Here is an 18,770-nt window from a genome sequence, read left to right on the forward strand (position 1 = left end):
TATTGCAAGGCAAATAACTAATATAGGTACTCCACAACAAAATGGTTTGGCTGAAAGGTTTAATCGAACTATTTTGGAGAGAGTCAGATGCATGTTGACTAGTGCTGGATTAAAGAAGGTGTTTTGGGCCGAGGCCGTTTCGACAATAACATATTTGATAAACAGATGTCCATCGACAGTGTTAGATATGAAGACAATTGAAGAAGTTTGGTCGGGTCATCCACTAAATCTCGATAAACTGAGAGTATTTGGCTGTGTAGCCTATGCTCACATTAGGAAAGACAAGGTCGAACCTAGAGCTCTGAAATGCATGTTCATGGGATACTCTGAAGGAGTCAAAGATGAGATGGCTTTCAAGTAAACTGATGATGATAATGGTCAAAGTGCAGAAGAGCTGGAACAGGTAGAGATTCCTGTTGAGGTGGAGCATGTTGATGCTGAATTACATATCCTAGATGAAGTCAAATAAGAAGCAGAAGATGCCGAGGAAGTTAAGGAAACCGTCAATGGCTACCTGTTGGCAAGAGATAGGTCAAGAAGAGTCATCAAGCCACCTCAGAGACTTGCGTATGCAAATCTTATAGCTTATGCATTAATCTCTGCCAGTGAGGTTCTTGATGATGAACCTAGAGATTTTAAGGAAGTTACGAGGATTCGAAATCAGACTGAATGACTGAAGACCATGGATGATGAGATGAAATCTATTCATGATAATCACACCTGGGAACTGATCAAGAAACCTGCTGGAGAAAGGTTAGTCATGTGTAAATGGATTTTCAAAGTTAAGGAAGGAATCAAAGGAGTAGCGTCGAAAAGATACAAGGCAAGGTTGGTCGCAAAGGGTTTCACTCAGAAAGAAGGTGTTGACTTCAATGATGTGTTTTCTCCTGTTGTGAATCATATGTCCATTCGAATGTTGCTTGCCATGGTGGCACAGTTCAACCTTGAACTCGAACAGATGGATGTGAAGACTGTGTTCTTGTATGGTTGTTATACCCCAAAATTTGCCCGCATCTTTTTCAAAAAGAAGGCAACAGACTTCTGTCTAAAATTGGGAGTTTCATATAATCTTGGATTTTATTTCATAAATATCCTGATTCTATGAATACTCAGTTTTTAGAATTTTTCTTATACGGTATTTTGGTTCGCTGTTGAATTTATTCTTACACAAATGCCTAGCACTGTTTATTACTCCACACACGCTGTTTATTTGAGATTTATTTGCAGATAAATAGTACTGACGCAATTGGTACATAATTAAATTTTGCAGGCGCAAAGTCCGGGGATTCAGACTGTATTGGTAATAATTAAATTATTATTAGTTTTTGTTTCCCACTAATTTTTGTACTATATTATTATTTTCAAAATCTCTTCTATTATTTTCAAAATCTCTTCCTTTCTTTTCAAATCTCTTTCTTTCAAATCAAATCCTAACTTTATTCCATACATCTCTTTTTTTTTAAAAAACCCTACCATCACTTTCTTTCAAATCCTACTACCACTCAAATTTTCCTTTTTGTACGGAATCACTTCATTCCCCAACGTCTCTATCCTTCTTTTCACTCTATAAATACCTCTCATTTTTTTCATAAATTCTCACATCAAATTTCAACTAATTTCTCAAACTTCTACCTCATATTTATCATCTCTTCTTCCCCGGCAAAAATGGCAAAATGGATGGATACGTGTTTTCTTATGGTCATCACTGTATTGGTGGTGATCATGTCCTTTTTCTGTCTGCATAGTCCTGAAAAATGCGGACCTGGGTTGCTTACACTCCCGTTCATCTATATGTTGTTATTTATAGCATGGGTTTTTAATCGTCATTTTTAAAGTTGTCGTATCTTTCGCTTTCAAAAATGTACCGTTTGTCGTACTGTTCATTATATTATGTAATATTTGTACTGTCAGTATTAAATGTCGTACTATCTATCGTACTGTCGTTTAATTATCAAGATAATATTATGTGTGTTTATTGCTAGTTAAATATTTATTTTTCTGTGCATTAAATATTTTTCAAGGTTATTATCGGTAATTTCGTTCGCGTACAGCATATTTTATTTATTTATTATGTTTGTGTTTTTCTAACAACTCATGTAAATAAATTTTCACCATTAACACAACAAAAAAAACAAAAAGAAAAAATTAACTTTAACTGTTAAGTTTTCACTTTAACTGTTATGTTAATGCCCGGACAGCCAGTTGACAGTCAAACTCGCTGACAGCACGATTCTCCGTGTTTTGTACCATCAATCAAATCAATCTTTTGAATTTCAAAATTCCAAGATTTTTGTTCTAGAAGTCTTCTGATAATCACATGATCAGCATAGACTAGGCACTGCACAAAAATCAGGTACGCTTAACTGTCTCCTACACGAACAGTCCCTAACTAGGGTTTTTGTTTTTTTCAGGAGAACAAGTTTTTTGAGACCTCAAATGGATTTCATGGACCTACATATGTCTCAAAGTACCACCAGACAAATTTTCAAACTTCAATTCGCTCAGACGAACAGTCAGCAGCTCAAACAGTCAACAGACGACCAGTTTGACCGAAAAGTCAACAGACAGTCAAAAATGAATTTTTTTTGTCAACATCCATATTTTGTCAAAAGATTCATCATTTGATCAATGGTTGATCATAATTCATCAAAAAAAGATCAAAAATCAACAAAACCCTAAGTTTCAAAATTAGGGTTTTCTCCTAAAAAGTCAACTGAACTTTGACCGGCCATAACTCTATCCTCGTTCATTCAAAAAATTCCAACCAAAGTTTGTTTTGAAGGAAATTCAATTATCTTTCAAATGCAATTGATCCCATGGTCATTGGATTCACCATTTGAAAAATATAAGCTCAGACATTACAGGTCATTTTCAAAGTCAACAAAAAGTGGTTTCTTGTCAAAGGCCATAACATCAAGATAACATCTCCAAATGAAAAAAGTTTCCAAAGTAGCTTGTAGAGGACATCTTGAGGTTTCTAAAAAGTACAAGAACTCCTTCATATGATCAAAATTGAGGGATTTATGCCTTGTTGAAGTTGGCTATTTTTTGGGAAAATGCATGAAACCAACATTGATCAAAAATGTTTTTTTTTTCAAAAGAGGCCAAGTTTTCATGATCCAAACATGACTCTAATGATGCTAAGGGCCTCCCACGACCAACCTAAGGCCCATAACATTTTTATTTCTTTTTTAGTTTAATTTTATTACATATAAAGTTAAATTAAAAAAGGAATTATGTGAGATAATGATACAATGCTTTGGTTCTTAAGCTAAAGCCATCAAAATTGATTCAACTCTGCAGCATGGAAGTACATGGTAGGCCTAGAGCAAGAGGGTGAAGAAAATTCAAAGCCATGGCCAAAGAATTCAAGATTTTTAATATTAAAAAATCAAAAGTTCAAAAAGCAATCAATGCTTGATAGCTTAAGTTTGCAGCACTTCCATTGCTTATAAATGAAGTAGAATACATCATCAACAGGACACACAAAGATCCATCCAAGGAATAGCCAAGAAACTCACAAAAATTCTCAAAAATCCCAAAAGTTTGTAATTTTCGTTTTGTAGTTTCCAACCATTATCAATACAAACAAACACTTTCAATCATCTTCTGAAGTCATATAGAGTAAGAATGAACCCCTAATATGGTCCCATGAGGGTCATAACACGTGCATAGTGTTCTTCATATTCATACATAATCAATTTTTCGTTTTCTTATATTTAATCAATCTCAATGTAATCTAATCATTCTAATGAGTTCATGAGGTCTTATAGGACAGGTATGGGCTTTAACATGTTAGCTTCCACGTGAAAATTGCTCAATACCATTGATGAGTGTTCATGCATGTTCAAGCTTCAATATCTTCGAATCCATAGCTACAACACTCAAATAGCAAAACTAACGTCATATTTGAACTCAGAGCATCCTAATTAGGGGATCTGGGTTGCTTTTGTTGTTTATGATCCTTGCTTTTGCAGGTTTTGAAGCTACAGGGAGATATGGCGTTTATCGTGAAATTAGTGGGGGTTTAAAACCGCCGCTATTTGCTTCAGAAAAAATGAAGAAGAAGATGAGCAGGAAAGGACCTGCGTGGCGTGCTCCTATTGGCCAGTTTGCGCGCCCTGGTCATTTTGAATTCCTTGGATCCAGCGTTCATTACCCCACGCTATTACCATACACCTCTTCAATCTCAGCCTTCCAATTTCATTTAATCCAAATCTAACGCCCTAGCATGCGCAACCACACCATAGTCCATCATAAATCACCACACCAGATTATAAATATTATATTTTCTATTTTATTTAATATAACTTGCAAAATTAATTTAAAATAGTTTTAAAAATAAAAAAAAATATAATAAAAATATTTTTAGGTTGATAAAATAATATATTATTTTTTGACACAAAAATATTTTATTTTTCTTAATAATTAAAATATTTTGTTTAATTAATTAGTATATGTTTATATATTTGCTTTTTAATTATCTTAACCTATCAAAAAAAATATTTTCTTTTTATTTAAATTAAGTTTATATATTAGACTAATTTTGTACATATTTAGAATATTTTTCTCTTTAAGTTTAAATTATTTGAATAATTATTTGTATAATTATATGTTAATTAGCTTAATAAATTTCCAAAACAACTTCAAAAATCCAAATAAAAATTAGTTTTTATTTTAAAATTAATTAACAAGCAATATGAACATATTTTAGACTTAATTTTTAGGTTTAAATTTTATTTCTAATTCTTAGCTTTTTAATTAAATTAATTATGCATTAATTCTAATTAAAATCAACCATCCAAAAAATCCAAAAGTACTTCCCTTTATCTTATTGCAATTTAAATTCATAGATAAGTGTATAGGTTGTCAAAATCATGTAAATAGCGTAGTTTACATTTCCCGCACAATCGATGTAATAGCGTAGATTTATTTTCCGCATTTTACATTCCCGCACTTTAATTTCTGTACATATAAAACTGCGTGTATGTCCAAGATAATAACTGAAGCGCTAGATCACTAATTTTAAAGATATCTGAATCAAAATACAATCACACTTGCACCTCTTAGGGTAATCCCTCTGTTACTCTTTTCAAAATCAATTTTACTGTTTCAAATGCAATTCAAATAACTTCTTTCTGTATCCAGTCAAAGAAAATTTTCTAAAAGAAAATAGGCAAGGACCTTATAAATTTAGGGTAGATCTCCTAATTGCTTGCTCAAATCAAACAAAACAGCAAATGTTTCACATATTCATTGTTTTTCAAAACAAGACTTTCAAAAAAGACAATACTTTGTATATATCCAAACAAGGATCATTACGAAGTTAAAGATCTTTTTTCAAAAACATCTTTCGAAAGATAAAACACTTTGTATACATCCGCACAAGGATCATTACAAAGTTAATTTACAAAGGTATTTTAAAACCACATACAAGCATTTCAAGGCAAAACAAATGATTCAAACAAGTGAGCTAAGCAATTAAAAGCCCATGGATAACCATGGATACAAGGGGTGCTAATACCTTCCCTTTGTATAACCTACCCCCGAACCCAAAATCTCTTAAAGGTCTTTTTCTGTTTCTTTTATAAACCTTTCCTTAATTGGATAAAATAAAAGTCGGTGGCGACTCTCTGATTCAAAATTCAAAAAATAAAAGAAGAGTCAGTTCGTATCTCACGAGAAAAAAACCGAGGACAACAATGGTGATCTAGATGAAACGATCCTGATGAGACAAACTGAAGGGTAGGTCGAAAAGAGAAGGAAGATTGTGTATGCAATCTAAAAATATCTTTATATGGGCTGAAACAATCTCCTCGACAGTGGAATAGCAGATTCGATAAGTTCATGGCACGCATAAGTTTTGTTTGAAGTCAGTTGGACCACTGTGTTTACTTTCAATTTCGACCTGGTAATTCATTTTTTATTTTGTTGCTTTATGTGGATGATATTCTCATAGCAAGCAACAATGTCGAAGATGTGATGAGGGTGAAGGCTAAACTCAATAAGGAGTTTGATATGAAGAATCTAGGAGTTGCTTCTAGGATTCTTGGAATTGACATTCAAAGAAATAGAAAGAAGTCGAAGTTATGCTTAACTCAAGAGGCATATCTACGAAAGATTCTCGAAAAGTTTGGTATGTCGAATTCAAAGCCTGTTGTGACTCCGACAATTCCTCAATTCAAGTTGAGTATAGATCAGTGTCCTAGTACTGATGTCAAAAGAGCCTATTTGAATAACATCCCATATGCTAATATAGTTAGTTCTTTGATGTATGCTATGATCTGTACTATACCCGACATAGCATATGCAATAAGTCTTGTAAATAGGTACATGGAAAATCCTGGAAAGGCTCACTGGCAAGTATTGAAGTGGATTTTAAGGTACATAAATGGGTCTATGAACAGGGTCCTAATCTATGGTGGAGCCTTGGGTGAAGATAGTAATGCAGTAATTGAAGGATATGTCGACTCTGATTAAGCAGGTTGTTGTATGGATTCCAGAAAATCTATTTCTGGATATGTTTTCACTATGTTTGGCACTGTAATTAGTTGGAAAGCAACACTTCAGAAGGTTGTTGCTCTATCAACCACTAAAGCGGAGTATATTGCCCTAACTGAAGCTGTGAAAGAAGCATTGTGGCTTAAAGGTTTTGCGAAGGAGCTGAAACTTCAAGGTCGAGGTATCACTGTTAAATGTGATAGTCAAAGTGCTATACACCTTTCGAAGAACTCAGCATATCATGAGCGAACTAAGAAAATTGATGTGAGGCTGCATTTTGTCAAGTAATCAAGCGTGGAGAAGTCCAAGTGCTAAAGGTTTCGACTGAGGACAATGCTGCTGATATGATCACCAAGACATTTCCGAGTTGCAAGTTTTTCCACTATATGCAGTTGATAAAGTTGCATGAAGAAAGTTAGTTTTTTCCCTTTGATGTTGTAGAGTTAGGTCCAAGGTGGAGATTTGTGAGATATTGGATCGAACTCTAGTATGGTCGAAGGGTAGCTTCTTGGTTCGACAGGATTAAGCATGAAGTCGAAGGTTATTCGCATGCTGGTGTCGAAGATGCTAGGTTTGTTAGCATGTTAAATTAGGTTTGAGTGTTTAAACCCTAGTTTGTTAAGTTAGCTTGTTCATTAAGTTAGCTTGTGTAATGGGCCTTGTGAAAAAAGCTTATTAGTTAGTATGTTAGGTTTTATTATAAATAGCATACTAGTCTCTCATCATTGCATACTGCAAATCCTAATTTAGGGTGAGAGGGTTATTTGTTATTCTTGTAAACGTGTAATCTTGATTAAAGAGAAAGGAAAGAATATCAGTTATAATCAATCCTTGCTCTTTATTCTTTCCTTGTCTTATACTTCATTATTGGCATTGAATTCACAACAAATGAAAACCAACAAAACACACACATAAGCATACACCTGATCATATTTATAACACATATTAAACTTCATGTTTTTCTCAAATATGCATATCGAACAGAATATTTATTCTCAAAACAATTTCAAAGATTACATCTCATACTATAATCATCTACAAACATAATGACAATATTATCTCATCAATAAGTCATATGAGTACAAACATTGGACACTAAGGCCATATAGCATAATATATCCAAATTACAATGTCAAATAAGAGAATATAACAATATCTCATAGCAACAAATTAGTTGAACATCATTACAATAGAAGGGTGAGAATTCACATCATTATAAATATATATAATATGAACAATGAACAAAACATAGCACAATCATTGTTAATTTTCCACCAAATAGCAATTACCAATTATCACATAAGCACACACCAAATTCAAACACATCACATAGCAATCAATGTGACTCAAATGCAATTTAATGTGACTCATGCATGTGGTACCATCATGAACATCAATCTCTCATTGCTCTCGATTCATTTTGAATCAAAGCCACGCTCCCGATCCGAACTAGGATCCAAGCCAACAATATAAACTCATAGTTCACCGCTTCCATTTCCACACTAGGATCAAAGCCACATAACTAGAGTACAATCTCCCTATGAGTGCATGTGCAACAAGACTCACAATATATATGGAATTAAGATTATTACACAACCTTAATTATCCAAGCATATCACAATAATCCGCATAATTTGAATTATCCACTAAAACGTTGCACAACATACATTCATCAACAATAAAGCATTCACTTAGCATTTATCAATCATACATAACACGTAGCATACAAGCCAATCAATGTTATTCACACCATTCACCAATTCAACTTATACATATACAAAATTCAAGTAACATGTGTACATTTGTTTTCGATTCAAAACCTATCCAAACACTACTGAATAAATTATTAGAATACATGGAAATCCACTTTAAATCATAAGCATACAGGATCCCAAAGCAAAGAGTCATAAATCAAAAATTTCTGAAATAGGCCGCGCTACGCGCGCTCTTTTGTCTCGCCCGCGCGACACGTCCTTTGCGATTTTTGAAAAAAAAATTCATTTTTGATAGCATTCTCAAAATCCATTTTAGACCAAACAAAACCAAACCAACAGCCAATAATCATACATATGAAAGTTCCTAATCATGGTTCTATCATGGGTAACCAACACCATCAACAAAAACATGATTTATTCCTTCAAATTCATAGATTCCTACATAAACCCTAACATAGAAAGTTATGAGAAATTGAAATTAAGAACACCCAACAAACAATCTATCCATTACATAACATATACACCCATGATAACATAGATTCCCCCCTTACCTCTTGAAGATTATTCTTCTTCTTCTTCTTCTTCTTCTTCTTCTTCTTCTTCTTCTGCTTCTTCTTCTAGGTTTCCTTTCTCTTTTCTCTCTTTCTCCTTTTCTCTTGTTCTTTCTCTTCTCTTTCACCACACGAGTTATGAGACTAACCTAATCTCTACTCTTACTATCTTTATTCATTAAATGGGCTTAGTCATTCTCACCCCCTTATTACTACTGCTTCTAATAATTAGGCCCAATCTGTTATTCATTTATTATTCTACTAACAATTCAAATAACCCAATTAACACAATAACACACAATTAAATAATTATCATACCACCTAATAATTAAATAATTAAACTTATAATAAATTAGCTATTTAAATAAATAAATAAATAATAATAAAAACCAAGATGTTACAATAACTAGCAAAAATGTTCCTATCAATTTACCTATTAAAATTCCTTGATAACAGATAATCGTAATTTATTTTACAAAGGGCCATAAAGAAAATATCATTAAAAACAAATAGGAATAAATCAAACATGAATATAATACTTGATTATCACAAGAATCAATTCAGGTTAATTGATTCATTAATGAAAGTTATTGATTCCTAGCACTAAAGAGCTTAGCTACTCATAATCCTTAAAAATACATTGGAAGAATAAATTTTTTACACATAACTCAGTGATGAAAAAGCTTCAACGCTGAAATCCGTCAAAATATGCTCCTCGTTGCTCCTGATGTGTTTGATGTATTTTAAAGTGCCTTTCTGCCGTCAAATTCCAATTTAATAGGAGCAAATAAGGTTTTCTTAATTTATAGTCATAAATGGTTGTCCAGACTTTCAATTGGACATTTGGATGCTTTTTTATAGAAGCCTATTTTGCTTGTGTACACGTATCTATGCGTTTGGATGCTCTAAAAATATATACTAGCGCCTGAACTATATTTGGGTGTCTGGACGCTCTTGACCTATATTTTGTCTAGCATTTTGAGGCATGATATGTGTTTGGATACTTGTCCTGAGGTCTCCATATGTGTATGTATGCTTGTATACATGTAGGATCATCCCAAACAACCTTACATAACAACTTGAGCTTTTGCACAAAATCAACCAAAAAATCTTTCACAAGAAACCTAAAGCTTTTACACAGCCTCAACTCAATAACCCCAAATAACCAAAACTTTTACACAAGTTCAACTAAATAACCTTAACCTATTTTTTTTTTAAATGTTTAGCTTGAAATCTTCAAATATATTACAAAAGGATCACATGAGAGATACACTATTGAATAAATAATTACAACACAAGACCAGTATAACACAACTCTCAGATGAAACTTTTTACTCTATTGCCACTAAGGAAACTCTAGTGAAAAAGACATTTATAAGATAATGAGAGAAAGAAATATAGTAGAGAATTTTTATTTATAAAATTGGTTTATTTTAAAATGAGGAGAAACCTCTTTTACATAGAAAAATCTGTCTAAAAAAGGCAACAATCCATGAGCTTTTTAACATTCTAATCAATTAAAACTATGTATTAGTCGATTAACTTAACCAAAAAAAGAAACTTTGAAATTCCATTTCAATTGATTATTAAAAGCCTTCTCAATCGATTAGAAAGATTTTACCTTTGTTTTAATCAGTTAAAAGCAAGGCTTAATCGATTAACTAATGTATTTTGTCTTTCTATCAAACAAACTTCTTTATTGTTTAAGCACTGGTACAAATTGGTTTTAAAATGTTTTGTAAAAAAGTGAGAGATTTGGAAATACTTTGTGTGTGTATGCGTGTGTGCATTTCCTTAGTACCTCAATACCCACTCTTGTTTCATTTACAATCAACTGAAAAAAAACAAGGTAAGACTCTAAGCATTGGATCAGACGATCTTTCACACTTTCACATCCTTTAGTTCAAAACTTCAAGATCACAATTTCATATCTTCAAGTCCCCTTTCTTGATCAAACTTTGCCTAACACTTTAAACTAGAACTTGAAACATTCGTCTAATAATACTTGAGATATATCCTTATTTGTTTAGTTGTCATCATCAAAAACCACTTGAAGAGTCTTCATCATCAAAATCATTTGACGATACTACCTGCACAACACATAGAACCACATTATCCCCCCATTTTTGTTGATGACAACAGGTCTATTAGGGAGGAGGTAAAATAGAAAAAAGATAGATAAAATATTGGAGTTGTTAAGATCCCCCCCCCCCCACAAATATACATAATGTTCTAGAAATATTTTACTACATGATAATTTGCTAAATCGTTTTGGTCTTTATCTTTACAACATGTCACTTTCCTTATTGATAGAATCTTCACCTCTATTTTAAACTAGAAACCTTTATTTGAAATGTTATATAAACATCCTCTTATTTTCTATGCTTTAATTTTTCTAGATCTTTGACCTATGCTTCAATGTTAACTTATGCTAGAATCAAATTTAGCCTTAGAGCTAAAAAATTCCTTTTTCTTGGATTCAAGCTTGGTACAAAAGGGTATATTTCATTCGACCCAAGTACTAGAGAATTTTTCATTTCAAAAAATGTGATTTTACATGAATTGATGTTTCCCTACTTTAAAAATAATTATTTCCCATTTTTAAAATTTAACTATTTCATATAATTTCACATTACTTTTTGATCTCCATGTTCATTATAATGAACACATAGATCCCAATATATGCACAATGTTACTTCAGAATATATCTCTTGTGATCAAATTCAAAGTAATGTTGATACTAATTCTTTCCAAGATATAAATTCGTTTACGCAACATCAAAATTGTGACCAATATAACCCTTGTGAGCGAATTTTCAACAATTCCACCAGGGTTAAAAAGCCTCATAGTAATTTATAATATTTTTGAATGCAACGTGGCGGTAAGCATTAGTAACACTAAACCTTTATACCTTATCTAATTTGCTTTATCACATTACAAGTTTTTCTTGGCAAATTCCGAGTTTGTATATGATACTTTTGATCATATAAAACCTCGTACTTATAAACAATCTATTCATTATGATAATTGGTTAAAGGTTATGAATGCACAATTTACATTACCTAATAAAAAATGGATTATCACTAAGTTACCACTACATAAGAGACTTACTAGATGCAAATAAATATATTAAGTAAAGTATAATCCTAATGGACCCACTTAAAGGAATAATGTTAGATTTGTTGCAAGAAGTTTCACTTAAATAAAAGATATACATTTCTTTGATGCTTACCCACTTGTTGCTAAATTACCAATTTGATTACTAGTGCATCTTCTAAAAATTAGTTTAATCCTTAAATAGATGTTTATAATGTCTTTTTACACATAAAATTGAATGAAGAGGTTTATATGCAACTAGTTCCTTGTATTACATAAAATAATCCTATTTGTAAATTCCTTAAATCCATCTATGGACTAAAACAATCAATTAGGTAATGGTTCTCCAAAGTTTCCTCTACTTTGATTTGAAAAAGATATACTCAATCTCCTTCTAACCATTCCTTATTTATCAAAGAAAATAATCCTTTCTTTATGGCTATTTTAATTTATATGGATAAAGTTTTAGTTATAGTAAATAATTTACAAGCGATCATTGGCATTAAATAATTCTCGAATAACACTTTCAAAATCAAAGATTTGAGAAATATAAAGTATTTTTCAGGAATTCAAGTAGCACATTCCATGCCAGAATTTCATGTGCGCCCAAAATAATATATTATGGACCCCTTTTCAGAAACTGGATTTCTGGATGCAAAATCACCATTCTATTGGTGAAAGAAATTAGACTCATAACTTTTTTGGTTATTCCCTTTTGAATCCTACTGCGTATAGGACATTTGTGCTATAAGACACTTAAAATCTTGTCCAACGCACACTATCTTCTTACCATCCACATCTCACATTGAATTCAAGACATTTTGCCACACTAATTGAGAAACACATTGTGATACAAAGAAATCAATAACCACATTTAACATATTTCTCTGTGATTCTTTAATTTATGGAAATCTTAGAAGTAATTGGGAATCCATGTGCGCCAAAGAAAATATATTTAGACCTCTTTCAGAAATTGTACTTCAGGATGCAAAACCACCATTTCAATGGAAAAGACATCAAGCTCATTAATTTTTTTGTTATTCTCTTTTAAATCCTATTGCATATCAGAATTTATAGGCAAACTCAATAATCTAATCAATACAAGACCAAATATTAACTTCTATGTTAAAGAGCCCGGCCAATTCATGAGTTATCTAATAACTATTTATCACAAAGTTACCATTTGTGTTATAATATACTTTAAATCTAGTCGAGTACAAGACATTCTGTTACCATCCACATCTCACATTCAACTCAAGGCATTTTGGGACTCTAATTAGGAAGCATGTCGTGATACAAAGAAACCATTAAATGCGTTTTTCATATTTCTCGACGATTCTTTAATTCATAGAAATCTTATAAGTAAGCAACAATTTTAAGAAACTCCTCTAAAACCTAATATCGAGTAACAACGTCTCCAGTTTGAGGATTCAACAACTAATCTATCTTCTTCAAGACTTCAAAAAACAAACACTCAATTATCATTATTTTACTGTGATAGTCAATAAACATAAACATGTTATATAATCACAAATTCAATATTCCACGAATGAATAAAGCACATTGAATCTATAACAAAAGAGACAAATATCATATATGGATAATACTTTAGTGAAATTGTATTATAGAATATTTTGAACTTACTCAAAATATCAAGCACAATTTACACTTCATTTGGAAATATAGTCACTATCATTTTCTTAAGGAAATATAAACCACAATAATTTTTAATTACTAGTAACCATAATAGCTTTTTTTGTTTTTGAAGGAAAAATCCCCCATTGTTATTATTACACACATAATAACATAACCGTTTGTACGGGTATAAAACGCCAACACCGGTGCGTTTAGCATTCTCCATTTTTCTTGCGATTAAATAAATCTCTCGAGATTTTAGGGATTCGTGTTCACTCTTGCCGCTCTTGCACCTCACTCACTGATTTCAATCTTCAACTTTGCGCAAGGTAAAGTTCCCCATTTCGCGTTCCATAAGCTTTCTCAATGCAAATGATCCATGAAACAATCAACAATTTGATTCTAAACCCTACGAATTTCGTCTTTTGATTTCGATTTTTCGCATAGTTTTTTCTCAAATATTGAGCTAGAAATGATGTTATTATTGCTGTGAGTGTTCTTTATCAAGAATTTGTAATTGATTTTGTTGTTGATTTCAATGCAATTTTATGATTCGGTCAACTATGATGAATTCTGTTGTTGTTGTTGTTGTTATCTTTGGCAGTGTTGTTTAGTTTGATTGTTGGTTGTTGTGGAAAAAGTTGAATTGGTTTGAGAGGGAGAAATGCGGAATAAAGAACCGGTGTTGGATGATGGGGAAGTGGTGTATGAGGATGGTCCGGGTTGTGGATGGAATGATTTTGAGGATGAGGATGTAATGCAGCAGACGTCTTCTATTCATGATGATGAAGCCAAGAAGCTTCCGTATGTGGGTGATAAGGTAAGACTTTGAAACTGGTTCCCTTGATTATCTTGAATTAAGGGTTATTTGATTGAGGGCTTAAGTTTTGCGTAACTGTTTGGGGAAACTTATTCAAAAGTTGTTTTCAGCTTATTTTCACAAGTTCTCAAGATAGCTTATGAAAATAACTTATAGTTTATTTATAGGAAAACATTCTAAATTTATTTTATCTGAATAGGATTAGAAATGAAAATATTAGAGAGTGTTGGGTAGCACCTATAATAGAAAGTATGGTGGAAAATAGATTTAGGTGGCTTGGGCGTGTAGAGAGAATACCTGTAGATTCGGTGGTGAATAGAGTAGATCAGATAGAGAGAAGTCAAACAACTAGAGAAAGAGAAAAACTTAAAAAGACTATAAGAGAAGTTATTAAGAAAGATCTCGAGATTAACGATTTGGATGGAAGCATGGTTCTAGATAGAACATTATGACATAAGTTGATCTATGTAGCCGATCTCACTTAGTGGGATAAGGCTTGGTTGTTGTTGTTGTTGTTATTGTTTTGTTATTGAATTAGCTTATAGATCATGATAAGTGTTTGTGCTCTAAGCTGTGAATAAGCTTTTATCCAAATAGGGCCTATATGTATATAGTTGTTTATCCAAATAGGGCCTATATGTATATAATGCTAATAGCTTCCCTTCTCTTATACTCCTGAATTTGATGAAGAATTTATTTGAGCAAAGTGCCACAAGTTGTTAAACTATAAGTGGCATTACTTTAGTGGATGGAGGGGTTGAAATACAATTTTATTTTAGTAATTATTTCAAGGATAAAGATTTCATGTGGTGAATTGGCAGGAACCACTATCTAGCTTGGCTGCTGAATATCAATCAGGCAGTCCTATCTTACTGGAGAAAATCAAGGTTTGATTGGTCAAACTCTTATCTCTATTATCTTTTGTGTTGTGTCGTATCATATCCTAGCATATTGTCACATTTCTTGAATCTTTCTCTTGTTCCCCTTACTACAGGTGCTTGCTGAGCAATATGCTGCCATTCGGCGTACTCGGGGAGATGGAAACTGCTTCTTTCGAGGCTTTATGTTTTCATACCTTGTAGGTTTTGTTGTTTCCAGTTTAGTAGCATCTTCTTCTACTTTAAAATTGGATGGATATTCTGGCTTGGATCTTAGGGAGTATGGAATAAAACATTCCAGATTTCCAGTAATTTTAGTCAATAAATTAATCTTCTCTATCTCTCTCTCTCTAGGAGCATCTTTTGGAAGCTCAAGACAAAGCAGAAATTGAACGCATCAAAGCCAATATTGAGAGAAGTAGAAAAGCACTTCAGACCTTGGGTTATGCAGAATTGACTTTTGAAGATTTTTTTACGGTAATTTATCAATTGCATTCTTCATTTCTTGTGTTTCTGGGGTTACGTTATTGCTTACTTTATACAAATATCTCATATTTTTTAGCCTAAGTGAAAAATGCTCCAAACATAGGCAAATTCTTCCCTGGTATACATAATAATCTATGCTAACCTCTAGACTAGTCGAATGTAGCTACTATGACTTCCATATGCCTTCCGTGTATCTAGCCTTGTACTATAGGAAGTATTTGAATATATCTTCCATCTGTGCAGTTTTAATTTGTTTATTGATTGATATAAGAATTTGAATTTATTTTTTAAGCTTATGTTTTCTACAGTTTAAAGAAATGAGATAAATTATCCTAATTATCATGCAGTGGCTTATTATCATCTTCAATTTCATGTCACTTTTTCTGTATATCCTTCTCTCCCTTTGAAATGATAATAAAGGATGTTCACTTTGAGGCGGGGTTATTGTGATATCATATAGAAAACCAATAACTTACTAGAGTAGCAACAAAATTTAGGCCTCTTAATGTTACGACATGGAGCTATGAAACATAAGAAATTGGCTGATCAGGGCTATGTTATGGGGAGTTTTTTCAAAAAGTTGGGAAATCATACAATAGAAAAAATATAGGCTGCATTTAAATTAAATCTTAATTCTGTATAATGTTTTCTATTTATGGGAAGAATTCGGAAAATTTTCTGGCTTATAGTTCTTCTCTGTGATGGTGAAAGTATAAACAAAGCACTCCAGAGGTTAACAAGTTTACATACAATTATTTTCGTCATCTAACTATATAAATTTACCTTTTACTATCTCACTGTAAAAATATTTCAGCTATTCCTTGAGCAGCTGGAAGATGTAATTCAAGGGAAAGAGACTTCCATAAGGTGTTAACTTTTTCCTTCACCAATCACCATGAATTCTCATTGACAATTCTGAACTGGAAGCGTGATATATTCTCAGAATACTCAGTTATCACAATTTTCTGTTTATCTACCCCTGATAATTTTATTTGAATATATTATATCGTCACAGTCATGAAGAGCTTGTGCTTAGAAGCCGAGATCAATCTGTATCTGATTATGGTGAGTGATTTAGACCTGTCTCATTTCCTGATCTCATTTCTTTCATTTTTCTTGACAAAATGTTTTGTTTAGTTGTTATGTTCTTCAGATTTGTTACTTCTGCTGCAATACAAAACCGCTCAGAATTTTTTGAACCTTTCATAATGGGTTTAACCAATACATCAGTTGAGCAGGTTGGTTTCAATGCTAAGAATTTTTTCCGTCCTTCGATAAGTTGCTTGTAAAGTTGGCTTAAGTCATCTGATTTTAATGTTCCCCATCTCTTTCATGTTTTTGTGGTTCAGTTTTGCAAATCAGCTGTTGAACCAATGGGCGAAGAGAGCGACCATGTGCACATTACTGCCCTTTCAGATGCATTGGGTGTTCCCATCCGTGTTGTGTACCTCGACCGCAGCTCATGCGATACCGGCGGTGTCAGTGTAAATCATCATGATTTCATTCCATCTGCTGGTGATCTCCCAAGTTCAAGTGGTAGCTCTGAAAAGAAGAATCCCTTCATCACATTGCTATACCGTCCCGGTCACTATGATATCCTCTATCCAAAGTGAGGGTGCAGACCTTTTATTTGTTACTTTTTCGGCGATCTTTTGAGCCGCAAACAACTATAGACTGAGGTTGGTTGTTAAGAAGGGCATATATACTCACCATGTCTTGTCTTGTTAATGCTGAATGGTCAAATATGTCTGGAATGTTATAACATGTTTTGAAAGTTTGATCAACAAAGTATGCCAACATTAGCGCATTAATAATCAAAACTCACCATTTTATGTTGCTTCATAATTTATTGGTCATAATTTCATTCTTCCTGATATTTCTGTGCATTGGGAGTTAGTGAGTTTTGATGGCATAGCTTCTAGAATGATGCAGATTAAGAGTTTACCAATTTTATCTTAGTTAATTAGATTTTATAAGAGTTTGTCAAGAAGAGAGTTAATAAGCGGTTTAACTCATTTTTGTGAGGTAACTAGAGAGTTTAAAACCTTGTGTATTAGTACAACTTAAATGGTAAAAAACTACGTAAATATTTGATATACTAGTTACTGAGGTATCTTAAGGTTATAATGCTATTTCCTCCATTTCTATTTATAGAAAATTTTAACTTTTTAAATTTATTAAATAATTAATGTATATAACTGGGTGCAGTTACTGTGCATAGATAAAAATCTATGCACCATGCATAGATTATTATGGATCCTTGGATCAAATTCTAGACATCAATTAAATTAAAAAAGAAAGTTAAAGTTTGTTTATAAATAATAATGGAGGGAGTAAGATACTAATGAGCTGGTACTTAAAAGTAATTAATTTTATCATTTATTTATTTTAAGTATTCTGTATATGGTCTTTGAACTTTGAGTTCTTCTATGTGTTGTTTTTTAATTTCAATGTTATTGAAATAAAGGAAGTTTGAATTCTATAAATGGTCTTTCAAGTATGAGACTTTTCATTTTAAATAGTTTTAAAAATATTTTTAATCTTTCAACTAACATGTCAAAAAGTACGACAACAAAACCTTCCCCGTATCCACATAAATTCACCCGAACTGACTCTCATGGGAAAAATAGTGATAAAATGGATTCGGTCAATTAGGCATGTCTATTTTGTCTGTAGTTTTTGTAGAGCGGACGAAGATTTTAGACTTATAATCTCTAATATGCTAGCTCTACTCTGTTTTTTTTCGGGCACGAGTATTTATATAAAATTTAACATTTTTAAATCTAAAAGATGCAAAGCTTGCGAACATTCTCCGCCCCTGTCCTCATTTTTTTTGTAGGGCGAGTCAAGATTTTAAACATACACTCTTAACTATATTCACTCCGTCCGCTTTCGTTTTTTTTTTTTGCAAGACGGGTTCAAATAGAGCAGACATATTCGTTTGCCACCTCTAGAAAACGTACTTTGATTGACTTTGGGTTAGAGTTAGAATTTTTCTCGATTATAAAATATAAGAACAAGTTGGATAATGGAGACATGCTATTTACCTCGAATCCATTCAATTTATTTTATTTACCATTTTTGTTTT

At 32.4% G+C, this 18,770-nt stretch overlaps 1 protein-coding gene across 1 annotated transcript; it reads left to right on the top strand.

Annotated features, from left to right (window-relative positions):
* The first annotated feature begins 13,669 nt into the window (after positions 1-13,669).
* LOC131624251 (OVARIAN TUMOR DOMAIN-containing deubiquitinating enzyme 1-like) lies at positions 13,670-17,527 on the top strand. Its single transcript, XM_058895206.1, has 9 exons — positions 13,670-13,827; positions 14,103-14,318; positions 15,140-15,205; positions 15,313-15,396; positions 15,551-15,673; positions 16,497-16,549; positions 16,698-16,747; positions 16,820-16,920; positions 17,032-17,527. The coding sequence occupies exons 2-9, from the start codon at positions 14,163-14,165 to the stop codon at positions 17,293-17,295; spliced, it is 897 nt and encodes a 298-aa protein (XP_058751189.1). The 5' UTR covers positions 13,670-13,827; positions 14,103-14,162; the 3' UTR covers positions 17,296-17,527.
* Positions 17,528-18,770: the final 1,243 nt, after the last annotated feature.

This window comes from Vicia villosa, linkage group LG1, assembly GCF_029867415.1.
Source record: "Vicia villosa cultivar HV-30 ecotype Madison, WI linkage group LG1, Vvil1.0, whole genome shotgun sequence".
NCBI lineage: Eukaryota > Viridiplantae > Streptophyta > Magnoliopsida > Fabales > Fabaceae > Vicia > Vicia villosa.

Bases quoted from the DNA above. Each gene is read 5' to 3' on its own strand.
- LOC131624251 (XM_058895206.1), top strand. From the start codon at position 14,163: ATGCGGAATAAAGAACCGGTGTTGGATGATGGGGAAGTGGTGTATGAG. The intron at 15,206-15,312 runs GTTTGATTGGTC...CCCTTACTACAG, and splicing joins TCTTACTGGAGAAAATCAAG to GTGCTTGCTGAGCAATATGC. The intron at 16,550-16,697 runs GTGTTAACTTTT...ATATCGTCACAG, and splicing joins GGGAAAGAGACTTCCATAAG to TCATGAAGAGCTTGTGCTTA.